Here is a 16,231-nt window from a genome sequence, read left to right as displayed (position 1 = left end):
ATGTGTACTGTGTGAATAAAGGTCATGGTCATGAATAAAAAAAGGTGTAAATCCTAAACTGAATAGTAGTTTATTACAACTAAAAGAATAGCAGAATGATACTTTCAAACACGAATCTTTCTAAAACTTTAAACTTCATTATATTTTTGCGTCTGTCTCCCTTTATCAGACCATAATACAAACTTTTTAAGCAAAAGAAAGACTTCACTATCCCATTTTTTGTATCTCATTAGCTCGCTTCAACTGAAAAGTGTGCAAAGTCTTACCCGTCATTGCTCACTCTTTGTGCTCAGTCCACCTGCTTCACACTGTCTCTCGTTCCTCTGTTCTCTCACTCACTTGCCTCTTCCTTCTCTGCGTCTCAGGCGATGTTTGACTTTCGCGGGAATGGCCAGGCAGAGTTAAACCTGAAGAGGGGAGAAGTGATCTTCCTGCTGCGACGGGTGAATGCCGACTGGCTGGAGGTAAGAAAGGAGAGGGAGACGAGCAGAACGGGAAAGGGAGGTAGAAAGGAACGTGTGGAGGCTTTGGAAGAGGAGAGTAAGGATGAGGGTGGGGGAGTGAGGATGGAGGTTTGAAGCAAAAAAGGTGGAGGAGAATAGGAGATGGATGTACTGTAAAGTCCTGAGGAACCAAGGAGAAAAGAAGGGACACATGCTTGTGATGTGCAGTTCCCTGGCAAAAAAAGTGTCTTATAAAAGAGAACTTGTGTCCCAGAAAATTCCTGTATAAGCAGACGTTTAATAATGATATTTAAAAAAAGAAATTCTGTATAGAGGTAAATAGTTGTGAAGTGGAATTTACAATTTTCACAATTTTTAATCCGTCACTCCAAAATAAATTAAATGCAGCTAGAATCCTTTTGAGCCTCCATCTCTGTGGGAACTCAAGGCTTTTTAGAGAAAAGTAATGAATAAATACCAAGGACCAAAACAGACAGGAATTTGATAAAGTAGTTGTAAACATTAAATCTAGATTCGGCCATAGGATTATTTCCTTAGCATAAACTTGCAATTTTCCCACAGCTTTCCTTAGCTTGAATAGAGAGAGCTAAATGCTTGGTAATTCTGGAAGCACATTTTTATAGATTGTATTTTCAAAAATATATTAAGACATTTATCATTTCCCTTCTATATACAGTAACAAATATGTAAATACTTTTTCTTTATTCCAGCAATGTATGTTTGTGGTAATAATTTTGCAAAGAAGAATAGAAAATATGGCTCTTACTTCTTCATCATCATTTAACTCAAAACCTCTTTAAATCTGTTTTATGCTGAAGTATTTTAATTGATCTGCTGAGTAAATTTTAGCAGAAAACTTTGTTATTAAGCAGTGCTCTATAAGGAAAGTGTCTCCCTTAGTTGGAATTACCTTTACGTTTAGAATAAACCCTATTTCTGGTATTAATTAACCAAACTTTGGAATATTGTCACACAAAATATCAGGCATCTGGATTTCTGTTTATTCAAATCCATTGGTCAAGTATTCTATGGCAGATCACAATGATCTCTGTTGTTCCCAACAGCCTTTAATTAATGATGAAATTCATCAAAACATTTTGCCACTCAGAGGAACTACTTCTTATGTAGATGTGAACTGTAGTCTAAAGAAGTACATGAATAACCCTTCAAAAAATCCCAGCAATGTTCAGAGGCTGAAACGAGTAACGCACAGACCCTGGTCACCAGGTCACCCAGAGGCTACAGGGTCAGATAATCTGGACATTGTGGAAATGTTGGTAACCTCTGCTTTTGTCGTGAGGTTATGAAAAAAATCCTGGTTTTAAAATTGCATTGATATACTTTAAGCAACATCTGCCAGAACAACAGGTGAATAAAAAATACAATTCAAAGGAATATTCCTCTGAGAATCCAGAAAGGGACTCATTTGTTCACACATTGTTATGATTATTATTATTGTATATTTGTATAGTATAGGCTGCTATACAGTGGGTAGCACATCTCCCTTGCAGTAAGAAGGTTGCGGGTTCGATTCCCGGCCCGGGGTCTTTCTGCATGGAGTTTGCATGTTCTCCCTGAGCATGCATGGGTTCTCTCCAGGTACTCCGATTTCCTCACACAATCTAAAAACAAAACAGTCTAAAAATTAACTGTTAGGTTAATTGGCTTCTCTAGATTCTCTTTAGGTGGTAGCGCGTGTGCGTAAATGGTTGTTTGTCCTGTTTATTTCTATGTTGCCCTGCGATGGACTGAAGACCTGTCCAGGGTGTACCCCGCCTCTCGCCTGCACCAGCAGGCGCCCGGGGAGCAGTGTGGGTTTAAGGGTTTTGCTCAGAGACCTAGAGTGGAGGCTGTGGGGATCCAACTGGATATTTGCAACCTTCTCAGAGCACAAGCACACTGATCTAACCACTAGGCCAACACTCCCACCCCACAATTGGAAAAAAAAGTTTGATTGGGTGCTTCAAATTTAAGGATTAAGTGGATCGCAACACAAGAATTAACATTTATACATCCCATGTTGTGCATAAAACATTGCCCTGCAGAGTTTGTGTCCACAGACTGGCTTTATACAGTTGTGTTCGAAATAATAGCAGTGCCTCAACAGCAGCAAGAAAATCACTTGTTTTATTAACATTTCAAACTCTATACCCCAGATAAGTTTCTGGGGGGTAAAATAAAGGTATAGAAAACCAACAAACCCAACAGGACAGCCATGCATACTGTGGATTCTGTGAAATTGAATGATTAACTGAAAAGGGTGTGTTCAACAAAATAGCAGTGGTGAGTTCAATTAGAGAGGGCATCAATTAGGGAGGGTATTCTGGGAAAAAAGGGTGTTAACAGGTGATCCGTATTTAAGGATCAAGACAACTGGCATGCTGGCTGTGCATTTGTCCTGAAAAAACAAGGAAAATGGGTCGTTCAAGACACTGTTCTGAAGATGAGCGTTTCCTAATAAAAAAATTGATTAAAGAAGGGAAAACATACAAAGAGTTGCAGAAAATCATTGGCTGTTCAGCTAAAATGATCTCAAATGCCCTGAAATGGGAGCAAAAAACTGAAAAACGAGGAAGAAAAAGAAAGACAACCCCTCGAATGGACAGAAGAATAGCCAAACTGGCGAAGACTCAGCCAATGATGGGATCCAAGAGGATCAAGCAAGACCTTCAGTTGACAGTGAGTACTGTGACAATCAGAAGACGTCTTACTGAGGTTAACCTTCCAGCAAGAAGCCCCCGCAAAGTCCCACTGCTGAGAAAAAGACATGTGCAGAAGCGTTTACAATTTGCCAAAGAGCACATTGACTGGCCTGAAAAGAAATGGCATAATATCTTGTGGACAGATGAAAGCAAGATTGTTCTTTTTGGGTCTAAGGGTCACAGGCAGTATGTCAGACGCCCTGCAAACACAGTATTCAAGCCACAGTACTCACTGAAGACCATTAAGCATGGTGGTGCAAGCATCATGATATGGGGATGTTTTTCATACTATGGTGTTGGTCCGATTCACCGCATACAAGGGATCATGGATCAGTTCCAGTACATCAGGATCCTGGAAGAGGTCATGCTGCCATATGCTGAGGAGGAAATGCCTTTGAGGTGGACCTTTCAACAGGATAATGACCACAAACACACCAGCAAGCGAGCAAAAGCATGGTTCCAGATGAACAAGATTCAACTGATGGAGTGGCCAGCACAATCCCCGGACCTTAATCCCATTGAAAACTTGTGGGCTGACATAAAAAGTGCAGTGCATGAGGCAAAACCAAGAAACGCTGAGGAATTGTGGAATACAGTGCAATTATCCTGGGCTGCAATACCTGTGGAACGATGCCAGAAGTTGGTTGACTCCATGCACCACAGATGTGAAGCAGTCATCAGAAACCGTGGTTTTGCAACAAAATATTAGTTTAGGATACTCAGCTAGGTTCACTTATCAAGAATTTCTTTGTTTGTACAGTACATTTTTGAGTTTCCAAGGAAAGATGGCAACACTGCTATTCTTTTGAACATGCCATTTCTTACTTTATTTGAAATATTATTATTATTATTTAAGTTTTGATGACTTTGCGCAATTGTTTTGCTTTGGAATAGAATGCACTGTGTCCCCAATGTATCTGTGTTCATTAAAGTACAATTTCTTTGAAGAATTTTGACATTTACTCATTTTTCTAAAGGCACTGCTATTATTTCGAACACAACTGTAAGTGTCACCAGAGTCTTTTCTCCTCAGATCAGGTGGACGCTGTTTTTGAGTGCAGAGGAGGCTTAAAAAGGTTTAGCTAAAAGTCATGTGTTGGATTCATCTGTGTGTTCTGGGTCACACATTATTCTTACTATGCAGCACTCTCTGAACAGCCACTTTCTTTGGACATTGCCTTTTGTAGGTTACTGTAGCTCCTGTGCAGAGTGAGTTGATGAGAGTCAAGTCAGAAATTTTCCCCATGATCAGGAATTCATTTTTTATAGTGCCCACTTTTTAGTAATGTTGCTAAAATAATTAAGCTTGTTTAATGATTACATATTTGTTGAGATGCATCTGTATGCACTGGGTACACAAAAAACTGTTTCCCAGTAGCAAAGAGAAAATCCTGGAAACCAAGCAAGTGCAATCAGAAGACAGAAAATAGATTATAAGACTGCCCTAAAAAAAATCACACATTTTAATTAGCTGTTCAAATCTGGAGAACAGACTTTGGCAAGCAAAATAATTGGAGTACATTTTGGTTGATCTAAGTGTTCCTAAAAAAAAAACTCAGGGAGTATGCTGCGTGTTCAAAATGTGCAAACTTAAAACTTAAAACTTAAAAAATCAGAGGTGACAGAAGCAGAGACAAAGTGAATAGGAGAAATGAAGAAAGGATAAAAGCTAATATCTGAGAGTGAGAGTGAACATGGATGAGAAAACCTAAACTAGAGTCTGTGAAGAAATCTTAAAAAAAGATCATAAAAATCCTATTATGCTTCTCCAAAGACAATCTAACACAGTTTAAAAATGTTAAACTAATTACTTTATACTGGCTTATAAGGAGACAAATGTGTTGTAATCTTTACATGTGGTTTTTATTAGTATTTCTTTGTTTTAAAGGTCTGTCATGTTGGGCAGTTTATATAAATGTATTGTATAGTCCTTATATAGCTTCTATTTCTGATGGTAGAATAAAGTGCACCGTTTCCATAATAAAGGAAAAAAAGCAGTAAAAAAGGTTATTGGACAATTTGTACAGTTTTTGTACCCATCTTTAAATACTGTGATTCTTTAAACTAATTTAACAATAATAATATGCTGTTTTTATCCTGGCACACAGAATGCAGTTTGTAATATGAATATTGGATGTACATTTAATTATGCTTTTCTGTATTACTAGTATTGTTGATTTTAATCCTAATATAGTAAACATTTGCACCTTTGCGTATTGTTTTCTTTTTCCTGACTAACATGATTAGATATCATGGGTGTGGTAAAAAATGCTTTATGACTGTGCTGAGTCCCTCTAACATCAGCAGCACATTATGAGCCGTCTAATTATTTCACACAACGTCTCTCTGGGTGCTCCTCTGTTGGGCTTTTTTGCAATTTCTCTCTTTGAATCAGCTCCTCATCACTCTTTCCTATGAGACCTCTCATCACATCAACATTTCTTTGTTCTCTGTTCTTCTTTTTCTTATTTTCTTCAGGGTACAGTGAACAATCAAACAGGTATTTTCCCAGAATCCTTTGTGAAGATTATTAAACCACTCCCGGAAAGTGACTCAGAAAGTGAAGGTGGGGCCCACACTTACAGCTGCCTCCGCTGTTTCCTGCTCACCCTGTCTGGAGTTGAAACCAGGTCTGTAAATCCAATCAAACAGCATATTTGTGGATTTATTTTTTGTTTTGTGTTTGATACTACCTACTTCTGAATAAAGACTATCACAAAATCTGTACAAAGACATACAACCTATTTTCTCACTGCCTGACATTAAATTATTTTACAGTTCTACTAAGCATTACTAAACTTTCTATTTGCGAAAAGGAGATTAGATTAAGCAGATTAAATTCATATTTTCTTAGGGTGGCTGAAACTCACTATTACTGTAGCAGAGATAATGCATTATTACTTGCATATTATCTTAAACCCCTACCAAAAAACCACAATGAGCAGGAGAAGGGAGCAAGCAGGGCCCAAATTAGTTTTCAAGTGGAAGGAAGATACTGCTAAATCTACTGAGTTCATCAAGGACAAAAGGTGCCCAGAACCTGAGGTAACAGCTCTCAACTGGACATGGAGGAAAACTACCACTGGGGTTCTGCTTTAAGCACCTCTGTTATACATATTTATGCTGTTATTTCAACTCCAACATCACAGAGAGTGGCTGGAGCAGATTGTTCATTGTTATAATATCAGCATATTTTTTTTTTAGATCATGTCAGAGAACATTCACTTAGATGCACACCCAGCAAGCTGTGGATATGACCAGTTATGCTGCTATGAAATAGACAGCATAACTGGTATTGTTTCGAGACTAGCTTTACAACTACTACAAAAATATGCTCTCTGCATTTGGGTTAGAACAAGGCCCGTTTGTATTTATACTTACTTTTGAAGCAGAGAGAGACCACCTAAAAAGTGTGTCTTGGTCGAATTACTTTGTCAGGACAATATTTACACCTAAACAAAACTTCCAGACCAGGGGGGTAAAAAGCTCTAGCTTCATAAGCCATTGCTAGATAAACCAAGCAAATAGGCCAGAGTTACACAGCTACATTCTCGCTTACAAAAACAGGGCAAAAGTTAATTTGTCTTGCAGCAAGCATATCTATCTATCTATCTATCTATCTATCTATCTATCTATCTATCTATCTATCTATCTATCTATCTATCTATCTATCTATCTACTGTATGTATATATATATATATATATATATATATATATAAACACATTTTTTGTTATTTTTGTACATATTTCTGGAAAATTACCTGTTTTATTTCTAAAGAGGAAATCTATCCCTCTGTGGCAACTTATCATCCTTCTGCTATGAATATCTATTTGTACCAAATCTTTCACTTCCTGGGTAGCATGTTAGGATGTTGCTTCAGTGTTTCCGCATAATCTTCTTTCCTCATGCGGTACATTTTCAAGATTTGCACCAATCCTCTTCTGTAGCAACACCCACAATATAATGTTTCCTCTTTTTTTCTTCCAAATATAACTATTGGTCTTAGTAGGAAACCCCCCAAGTGTAAAAGGTTAGAACAATTAAGGCCCCTGTCTCGGTTTTTTGTAACGACTATGGCAAAATAGTTGGCTTTAAATGTGACTTTTGGGAAAGTGCTTCTTCCTCTTTGATTGGTCTTTAAACCATACTGGTACAGGACTCGCTAGCTATGGTACATTTTGTAGCAAAGCTTTAGTCAGAGAAAACTATTAGAAGCTTATTAACTTATGACATCTTTGCTTTGCCATCTTCTAATTTTGAAGAAGGTTTACCGTATTTTCACGACTATAAGGCGCACTTAAACGTCTTTTTTTTCCCTCAAAATGTGCGGTGCGCCCTATGGTGCGGTGCGCCTTATGTGTGTTGTAACTGCGACTTTTGAGACCACCTCATTGAGGAGATGATGATAGAGTGGCTGAATGTAAGGAGACCAGGTGTTTTTTTTCCACCCCTCAGCATCGCTGTTAATATGTAACTCCATGCCTGCCCATCTCACAGCTGATGTGAAAAACATGGGGAAACAAATTAACGCTGTGCTCGCTGTTTAACCGCTCGACATCGGTGTGAACCGGACCCAGCAGGTGCAGCAGAAGCAGTGAGTTTACATGCAAAGTCAATGGTTGATGCGCATATAGGTGCAGCAAAAGGTCCTGCAGCGCGTTTTGGTGCAGCACGTCGGGAGCGTTTAAGCATCTGACGCACCGCCAACGCGCTGCTGCTGCTCAGATGGAAAAATTGAAGTTTTGCTGCTCGACGCGCCGCATCAACCAATCAGAGAAGCTGATCTGGGAGCTGACAGCAGACAGACACAGTGCTCTGATGACATGATATTAACGCAAATGAAAAAGGCTGGATGAATGAGGAGATGATGAAAGGCAGGTGTATGTGAGGAGACCAGGTGCTTTTTTCCACGCATCACCATCGCTGCGTGCCCATCTCACAGCCGATGTGAAAAAAAGATGAATCAAATGAACGCTGTGCTCGCCGTTATCTCGGGGGTCTGACAAAGGAACTTCAACCGCTTGACATCGGTGTGGAGCGGCCGTTCACAGTAAGGCTGCGAGCGGCGTGGGAGCGATGGATGACAGACTGAGACCACAGTTTCAGGATAAGTGGAAGGCAGCGCCGGGCAAGTTACGCCACCGTTTGCGGATGGATTGTAGATGGACTGTGTCTGCTGGCTCTGTTGTTCAAGCTTTCGCAAAAGCCGGCATTATTTCTGAGGAGCTGCGCTGCACGGAAAGTGACTCTGACAGCGAAGAAGGGGAAACTGGCATGTCTGATTTAGCGCAGCTGTTTTATTCAGAGGAATGCTGAGGATAACAGAGGATGATGACTTTGATGAGTTTGATTAATACTTTGTAATAAATACATGAATAAAGCACAATCATACTCAGGTTTGCTCCCGCTCTATTTTTCTACCTGAAAACTTAATTCAACAGCAGCCTCTGGGCGGGTCTCCTCCTCTTCACCGCGGTGGCTGGCAGGTGTTTTTTCATCTAAATAATCTAAATCTTGCAGCTATATTTGCTGTGATCAGTGGGAATAAAGTAGTTTTAATATGTTTTTAAGTGAGAAAGGCCACCTGAAAACTTAATAATTGCAGTCAGTTCATCCAGATGATCTATTTCTGTCGGAGGCGCTCAGACCCCCACATACCAGCGGTGCGCCGACAGGAGAAATCCTTTCGTTCACTGCGGCTGCTGGCAGGTGTTTTTCATCTAAATAATTTTAGCTGCAGGCACCAGGATACCGGTAATAAAAGCGAACATATTCCGTCGGCAGGTTTCAGGATTTTAAGTTAATTTAGGAGTGACCACAGCGCTGTGTCATCTGCGATGTGTCTGTCTCACGGCCAGCTGCCAGGTTTGATTAATACTTTGTAATAAATACATGAATAAAGCACAGTCATACTCAGTTTTGCCCCCGCTGTATTTTTAAATACGCACTAGAGGTATTTAAAGGTAGTAGAGGACTTGTACCGGTATATAAAAAACGCGCCCTATAGTCCGGTGCGCCTTATGTGTGTGTTAAATACAGAAATGGGACACATAACTGAGAGTGCGCCTTTTAGTCCGGTGCGCCTTATGGTCGTGAAAATACGGTAAGCTTTTAGATAACTTTATTGATTTTAGACCTTGATTTACCACTTATCTTGAGAAGGCGTTATTTTTAAGCTTTTATCCATTGAGGTTTAAAACTCAGTTTTCTGTGCTGCATTGAAGTCAGCATCATCTTCCATATTTTGTGGTTTTTGTTATTCTGAATCACTGAAGGTGATTTAGATCAAGGTATTTTTCAGTCAATCTCAAGAGTTTTTAGACCTATAGATAACACCATGCAAACACAAATGATCACATCAGGTGTGAGGACCATCAACAGGGAAGCTCTATGCTTGAAATCTACTGAAATAAAAGAACAGACCTTGTTCTGACTGTGGATGTTGGCTGTTTTGCTTCTGTCTCTGGTATTTAAGGGGTAATTCTTTGCTGTTACCGTCTATTTATTTTCCATTAAATTGGCAAATTTTATCGGAAATTTGGACATATGCTTTTATTAAATAAAAGCTTTGTCATTCATGCAGAGATGTGTGTGTACAAGAGGCCCTCACCATCCAACCAACATACAACGAGCTGCTGTCCCGCATGAGGTAAGCACTATCCAGTCCTCTGTTACTAACTGCTTCTGCTTTAAAGTTTACCTGCTTCAACTTTTTTTGTGGGGAAAGCAGAATATCATGTTTGGAAGAGTTGGTTTGATGTTCTAGTTTTGTTACATCTTACCTATGTGAGAAAACAGGCATATAGGTGCCATTAATGAGCAGTTATTTAGCTGTGCAGGGGTAAAACAATTATGTGCCACTTCACACCTTATAGATATGTGATAATAGCCTATTTTATAAAAAAAAATAGGAGTGAAAATTGGGGACCAACAAAGCACAGTTTCCCATGTGTGCTTTTGAAAGGGAACTGTTGACAACTCCCTCTTAAGGGCAGACTATACTCTAGCAGCAGTGTGTTGCAGTGAGCTTGTTGCAGCGTGGTCTGCACTCCGTGTATACCACATCACAACGGAAGAGGGACAATCAGGAACTAGCTGTGGGTCTAGATATGGCCAAGGCAGTGAGGAAGTGGGGACAACTTTCTTCCCTAACGGAGGGACATGAGGGCGAAAAAAGCGGGAATCCAGGTGGAAAAAGGTGTCCCAATGTGGTAACGCACCTCGCTCTTCAAGCTGGTCCATCTTCATGAGCCGTTTTCCGCAATGGCGGTCATACAAACAAATCAAGCTGGTAAGGTACCAAACAGGAAATATGCATAATGTAGAGCAGATGTAGATTTGACCAATCAGAGGCCTCCTTGCCGCTTCACTGTCTGTGGTCACCTGCAATTTGGGAGAGGTGCAGCAGAGTGTCTGCGGAGGGGGCCTAACCGCAGCACCTACGCAGACAACCTAGTTTCCAAGTATAAATCAGCCTTTACTCTACACTAAAATGGTTTCCTTTCTGCTTTTTAAAACTTCAAATACTCTAAAATGTTATTCAAATTACACACGTTCACCATTTATCTTTTGAATTCATGGAATGTCATTGAATGTCATGGAACAACCAAAAAGATATTTATATTTATTAAATATTGCCATATGTTAACAATGTAGTGCAGCCTTATGACATAGAGGTGAAACAAATCTTGATTTAAAAAAAGTTTCCATACCAAATTCATCCAGGTGCTTTCAAAAGTCACCATATTAGCAGATAAGAGTTCCCTTGTGTGCAGTTCTCAGGGTAAATACAGGTATTCTGCACCAGCTTCAGAGGTTTGATAAAGAACATAAGAGACAAACAGAAGTGTGAGATTGTCTTTTCACATCACACCTGTCATTTAAAGATGGAGGATTTTTAGTAAGACCCGCCCTCTCCACTTAAAAAAAAAAAATGCGAGTGCAAGAGCATGCATGAGCCCATTTCTCTTTGTGCACACCCTGTTTAAAATGTGCTGTTCTCATGGCTCATACAAGCATACTGTGTCCACAAACAGAGGGGACTATATAGTGGACTTTATAGCATTCTCAGTTAACTGGCCATTCGGACAGATCCTTGCTTTTTGCTCCTTTGGTAATGTAACTCCTCCTCCACTGCGCCATGCCTTTGCCATCTTTGTTATTAGTCGCCGCTGACAGGTAGCGACAGCCTATGGCAACTGCGAGCCACTGTGACAGCAAATCCCACAGTACTTTGCGAGGAGAGCTCTCCCAAAGCATCCACAAAGCATTTCGGGATATATCTGCCTCTTCTGAGACCTTTGTTTTCTTCACTTCATAGAGTGAATCTTCTTCATTTATGGAAGAAGATTCAAAGAAAGACGACAACTGACTCCCTGAACTCACTATTCCAACACTGAATAGCTATTTTCCATGATGGCATAGCACATCTGGGCCTTCTGCTTAATATCCATGTTTTCATCCTTACCTTATGCAAATTTTGTGCAAATTTGTAAAATGTCAAAGAAAAGAGTGCAAATTAGATTGCTTCCAGCAAATTAACCAGGCAACGCGAAGCATAATTTCATTGATTGATGTTATGCTTCACTGTATTAAACAAGGCCTGGTCTATATAAAGCCTCAAACTCACTGCGGATCCAGACATTTGAATTGAGAAAGCTTCCCGGAGGGGAAGCGAAATGTCTTCAAACCTTGGAAACCAAGTCCAATGGATTGTTTTTTAAACGTTTACGGAAAAACAGGAAGAGAGTGTAGCAAACTAGTGAAGACCACAGATCAGTAATGGGACTATGTTTTAACTTAGAGATTCACTAGGACGGAATTAGAGAGTTTTTTGACATAGGTACTTTAGGCGCTCGGACCCCGGCAGAAGAGGAGAGAGAAGAGCTAAGAAATGATGATGATGAATTGGCAGATTTATTAGAATGGAGATGTGTTCCCCCTGCCGGAGGGTCTTGGATGCTACTGACTATTAAGGAGGCTTGGAAATCATGAAAAAATTGAAAGAAGTAGATCCGAAATACATGCCAGCCTGGATATGCAGGTAAGACTTAGCAGAATCTTCTACATTAAAAGTACTCCTTAGCTCCATCTATCTATTATCCATCCATCCATCCATTTTCTCCCTCTAAGTCTTTGTCAGGGTCGTGGTGGGACCGGTGACTATCTCCAGCAGTCGGGAGAAAAGTGAGAGGCGGCGTAAAACCCTTGATAGGTCGACGGTCTGTTGCAGGGCAACTTCTAGGCTCCATTTTAGGAAATAGGTTGCAAGTTGGCATCTGGTACATTCCTTATTACATTGGCAAGTATTTATCATACATGCCATCCAAAGACAAGGCAGAAGTGCATTTCTAATGTTTGCATTTAAAACACGGCAGTGGAAATAGAATTCACTTATGATAAAAATTTTTTGCTACTTCAGAACTTATTCAACAATTTGTTTCCGTCTCATCTTTAGCGCATTGTATTTTTGCAGTAAAGAAAGAACAATGATGAAATTGATGGTAGAGAAATACCACGAAATGAGTTAGGTTTTCTGAAGAATACTAACACAGAGGAATGGAAAATGCACCTCACATTTTCTTAATTGGAAAAAGTTTTCACTTTGTAACCATGCAAAATCCAGTGTTAGGCTACTGTGTTGCCCTAAATTCCATTGAAATACATCATATTTGCAGTCTTTACTCTAACATAGCAGACAGTGGAAGGGGTCGGATTACATTTGCAAAGCACTGTAGCTGTTCTCTCTAAGATGTTCTGTTTACTGATTAACAATCGTTGACCCCTTAAGCATTTATTCCCTCAATCTTTTCCATAAAGGTTGCAATGAAGTTTCACATCTAAGATATGTAACAGTTTGCTAATTGACATGCCTAGCCTTAGGAGAGCAGATTTTGTTACACACTGCAAAACCACTTTCCAATCATCAGAATTAATCAGATTACATCCTTTGGGACATTTTCTTTTCTTTTCCTCCAGCTTTTCTGTAGCCCCTTCGCAGACTGCACATGTGCATCACACATGTTCATGCTTTGCGCCTTTTCCCTTTCATTCACCCTCTCTTTCAATCTTTCATTATTGCTAATTTAGATAGGTTAGTTCTGTGATAATTGAACCCCCCCTCCCTTCTTATAATAAACTAATTTCCACTGCTCATCTGCTCATTATTGTTGATGTTAGGGCTATTGTGCCCCAGAGTCAGATGGATTACTTTCAGGTCTTGGGTTCTCATATGGCTCTGCTTTGCTAACAAGAGAGAGAGGAGCCGATCAGAGCAAGGAGGGAACTACGGTGGAGGAATTGGGAGGGAAAAAAGGAGAGGATTTTTTTTAAGAGGATGGTATAAAAATGAAAAGTAAATGAAAGTAAATCACATAATTATTTCAAATTCTTATTCTGTTTTCAAGAAATGTCTGTTTTCTAACTTTTCAGAAATGACTTCTTCCTGCACTGTCAGGATGCCGGCTGCAGAGCCGCACTGTGAGGTCTCCTGCACTGTTTTAACTGGAAGTTGATTCAAAGCCTTTCTAAAGTAAAAGCTAGCGTCGTTAAACTCCCTGTGAAGCTAGCTTCCTTTCATAAACGAGTGTTGTTATGCTGGGAAGTTATTAACACGCACTATTTTACTCCCCACCAAACCCTATCTTGAATAATAGATATGTGCTACATGGAAATAACTCACTGTAATTTGATCACCAGATGGAAAAGAGCATTTGGTCAATAGGTCATTTTCTAAACGATAATGGAGGTTGGCTTTCCCATGAGGATTTTTGCTTACTGTATAAATTAAACTGCTCCTATGCTCAGTTTGACACTGTCAAAAACTCTAATCTGGCAGCAAACACGTGCTGCACTCTATTCTCTAAGGCTTTGAATGAAACTTTAGGAATAAACTTCAGGTCCTGTCAGTGCAGGAGACACCATTTTGCAGGTCTGCAACAAAGGGTCCTGACAGTTCAGGTCTGCAGCCAGACAAAAATGATCAAGGCCCCTTACAACACAAAGAGATCCAGTTCCTTTCCAGAAATGCAGAATAAAATAATCCATTCATATGGGCAGAATCCTATTAATTTTGATATTTAATGCTATATTACAGTCATCTTTGTCAAAATTGGGGTGACAGTGGGGTCAGACACAGGAGTTTGCTCTGCAATCGAAAGGTTGACTGCACACCCCCAGCTCTCAATTTCATTGTGTCCTTAGGCAAGACACTTCTCCCACATTGGCTCCTAATCGTGGTCATAGGGCCCGATGGCGCCTATAAGGGAGCCTTGCTTGTCAGTGAGCCCCAGGGTAGCTGTGGCTACAATGTAGTTTGCCACCATCACTGTGTGCATGAATGAGTAAATGACTGAATGTAGTGCAAACGGTGTATACAGTAAGTACAGGCCCTTTACCATTTGACATTGCCCCTTGTCAGAGGTCACAGGGGGGTATCTCCAACAGTCACAGGGCAAGAGAGGTGGGTCCCACCATGAGCAGGCTACTATCCACGCTAGACAGTTGTATTGAGTTTTTTGAATTTCCAGCACCCTCTGGCAAATGATGTCGCAGCAGTGGATGGTCAATGATTTCATAACTGTGTAATAATACTTAATTAATTAAAACATTGGTTTTCCTTTTTATTGAACCTGGAAGTTAAACAACACAAAAAACATGGATGCCAATACTCATACTAAAGAGGACCTGTTTGAATTTTTAGTTTAGTTCCTTACTTTTTTTCACGTCCGATTAGTTTACTTGCGGTATTTTTCATCTACAGCAGGAATGCCAAATAAATTTTTGTATACAGTAGTGCCATTACACCTGTCTTTAAAGTCTTCAACTTTTAATTTCATCATTACGTTTCCCTACAGTCTGCACTGCTCTGGTATTTTAACTTTGCTCTCATCTACGCCGTGTCTTTGTATACTTTGAAATAACATAGGCCTCTATTCTATGACATGACATGCCTTATTTGCCCTGGTTAATGTTGAAAATAAATGCTTTTTATTTTCATTATTAAAACTATTGGTGGTTATATAATATGAGGTTACTCTATACTTTATGAAAAAGTGTCACTAAAACTTTGTTTATTTACTGCAATTACTGTATGTTTAAATGCCCAGACATGTGGAGAGCAGAGGTCCACTTTGCATTTTAACCGAAAGTTCTAAAGCCATAACTTGTGATCATGTTGCAGGGGTAGCAGTTTAAAAATTAAGTCAATTAAGTTTTGATTTATCTGTCAAAAACCTAAAAAAATATTGAGTTCATGCAATTAGGATGTGAATGAAAATGAATCCAGTTAATAATAATTTTTCTGAGAAAACATTTCTTTAGTCTTGAAACCATTATTAATTAATCCTGCAGTCTGTCTTATTGAATATATAAAACATGGTGATCATTAAAACATTAGTTTAATTTTGGTTTAATTTAAAAATCTGCTCTTATTTCTCTTTTAGGAATGTGTTCAAGGTGGATGACATCGCCCTGAATTACCGTGACCCAGAGGGCGACCTCATACGTCTTCTCGATGACGAGGACGTCCAGTTGATGATCAGGGAAGGCAGAAGCCTGCAGCACAGAGTCAAAAGACCTGTTAATCAGTTTCCATGGGAACTGCATGTGACCATGGCATCTGACCTCTCAGTTTATGGTTCTGAACCCTGAGAAAAATATTTCGACATGGATCAAGACAAAATGAAGTAGAGAAATTAATACTTGGTTATTTTACATTTATTCCTAATTCGTTTAGGTAAAATGGTCTTCTCATTTCTTTTAGCAAAATAAAATATTAAAAAAAACATTGTCATACTCGTATTTCTTTTAACGTTGTAAATCAATAGATTGTATGGAACATTACTTTGCGACTTAGACAATTAAACATGAAACCAAGTAAAATTAGGTCTGGTGTGTCTGATGGGTTCATAAAATGCTCACTTGGCTCTTTTAGTAATGCTTCAGAAAGTGTATCACACTCTCTATATTAATGTAGGGCCCAAGGTTTTCCCAGCATTATAATACCATAAATCAGTAGAATAAACTTTATATGTTAATCACTGTTGCATCCTGCTTCTGTTCTG

The 16,231-nt window shown here is 39.4% G+C and overlaps 2 protein-coding genes across 2 annotated transcripts in view; one reads left to right on the top strand and one right to left on the bottom strand.

Moving 5' to 3' along the window:
• pvalb7 (parvalbumin 7) overlaps positions 1-452 on the bottom strand; it is a 51,928-nt gene extending 51,476 nt beyond the window's left edge. The window contains exon 1 of the mRNA XM_038304803.1: positions 267-452. Coding sequence (XP_038160731.1) covers positions 267-273 — 7 coding nt within the window. The 5' untranslated portion in view covers positions 274-452. The remainder of the gene's footprint in view (positions 1-266) is intronic.
• ncf4 (neutrophil cytosolic factor 4) overlaps positions 1-15,956 on the top strand; it is a 51,223-nt gene extending 35,267 nt beyond the window's left edge. The window contains exons 7-10 of the mRNA XM_038304802.1: positions 366-464; positions 5,645-5,796; positions 9,751-9,816; positions 15,611-15,956. Coding sequence (XP_038160730.1) covers positions 366-464; positions 5,645-5,796; positions 9,751-9,816; positions 15,611-15,818 — 525 coding nt within the window. The 3' untranslated portion in view covers positions 15,819-15,956. The remainder of the gene's footprint in view (positions 1-365; positions 465-5,644; positions 5,797-9,750; positions 9,817-15,610) is intronic.
• Positions 15,957-16,231: the final 275 nt, after the last annotated feature.

The sequence above is a fragment of the Cyprinodon tularosa genome, unplaced genomic scaffold (assembly GCF_016077235.1).
Source record: "Cyprinodon tularosa strain WSP-4 unplaced genomic scaffold, ASM1607723v1 ctg542, whole genome shotgun sequence".
Lineage (NCBI taxonomy): Eukaryota > Metazoa > Chordata > Actinopteri > Cyprinodontiformes > Cyprinodontidae > Cyprinodon > Cyprinodon tularosa.
The sequence above is the reverse complement of the archived record's forward strand: the minus strand, read 5'-3'. Positions and strand labels throughout refer to the sequence as shown.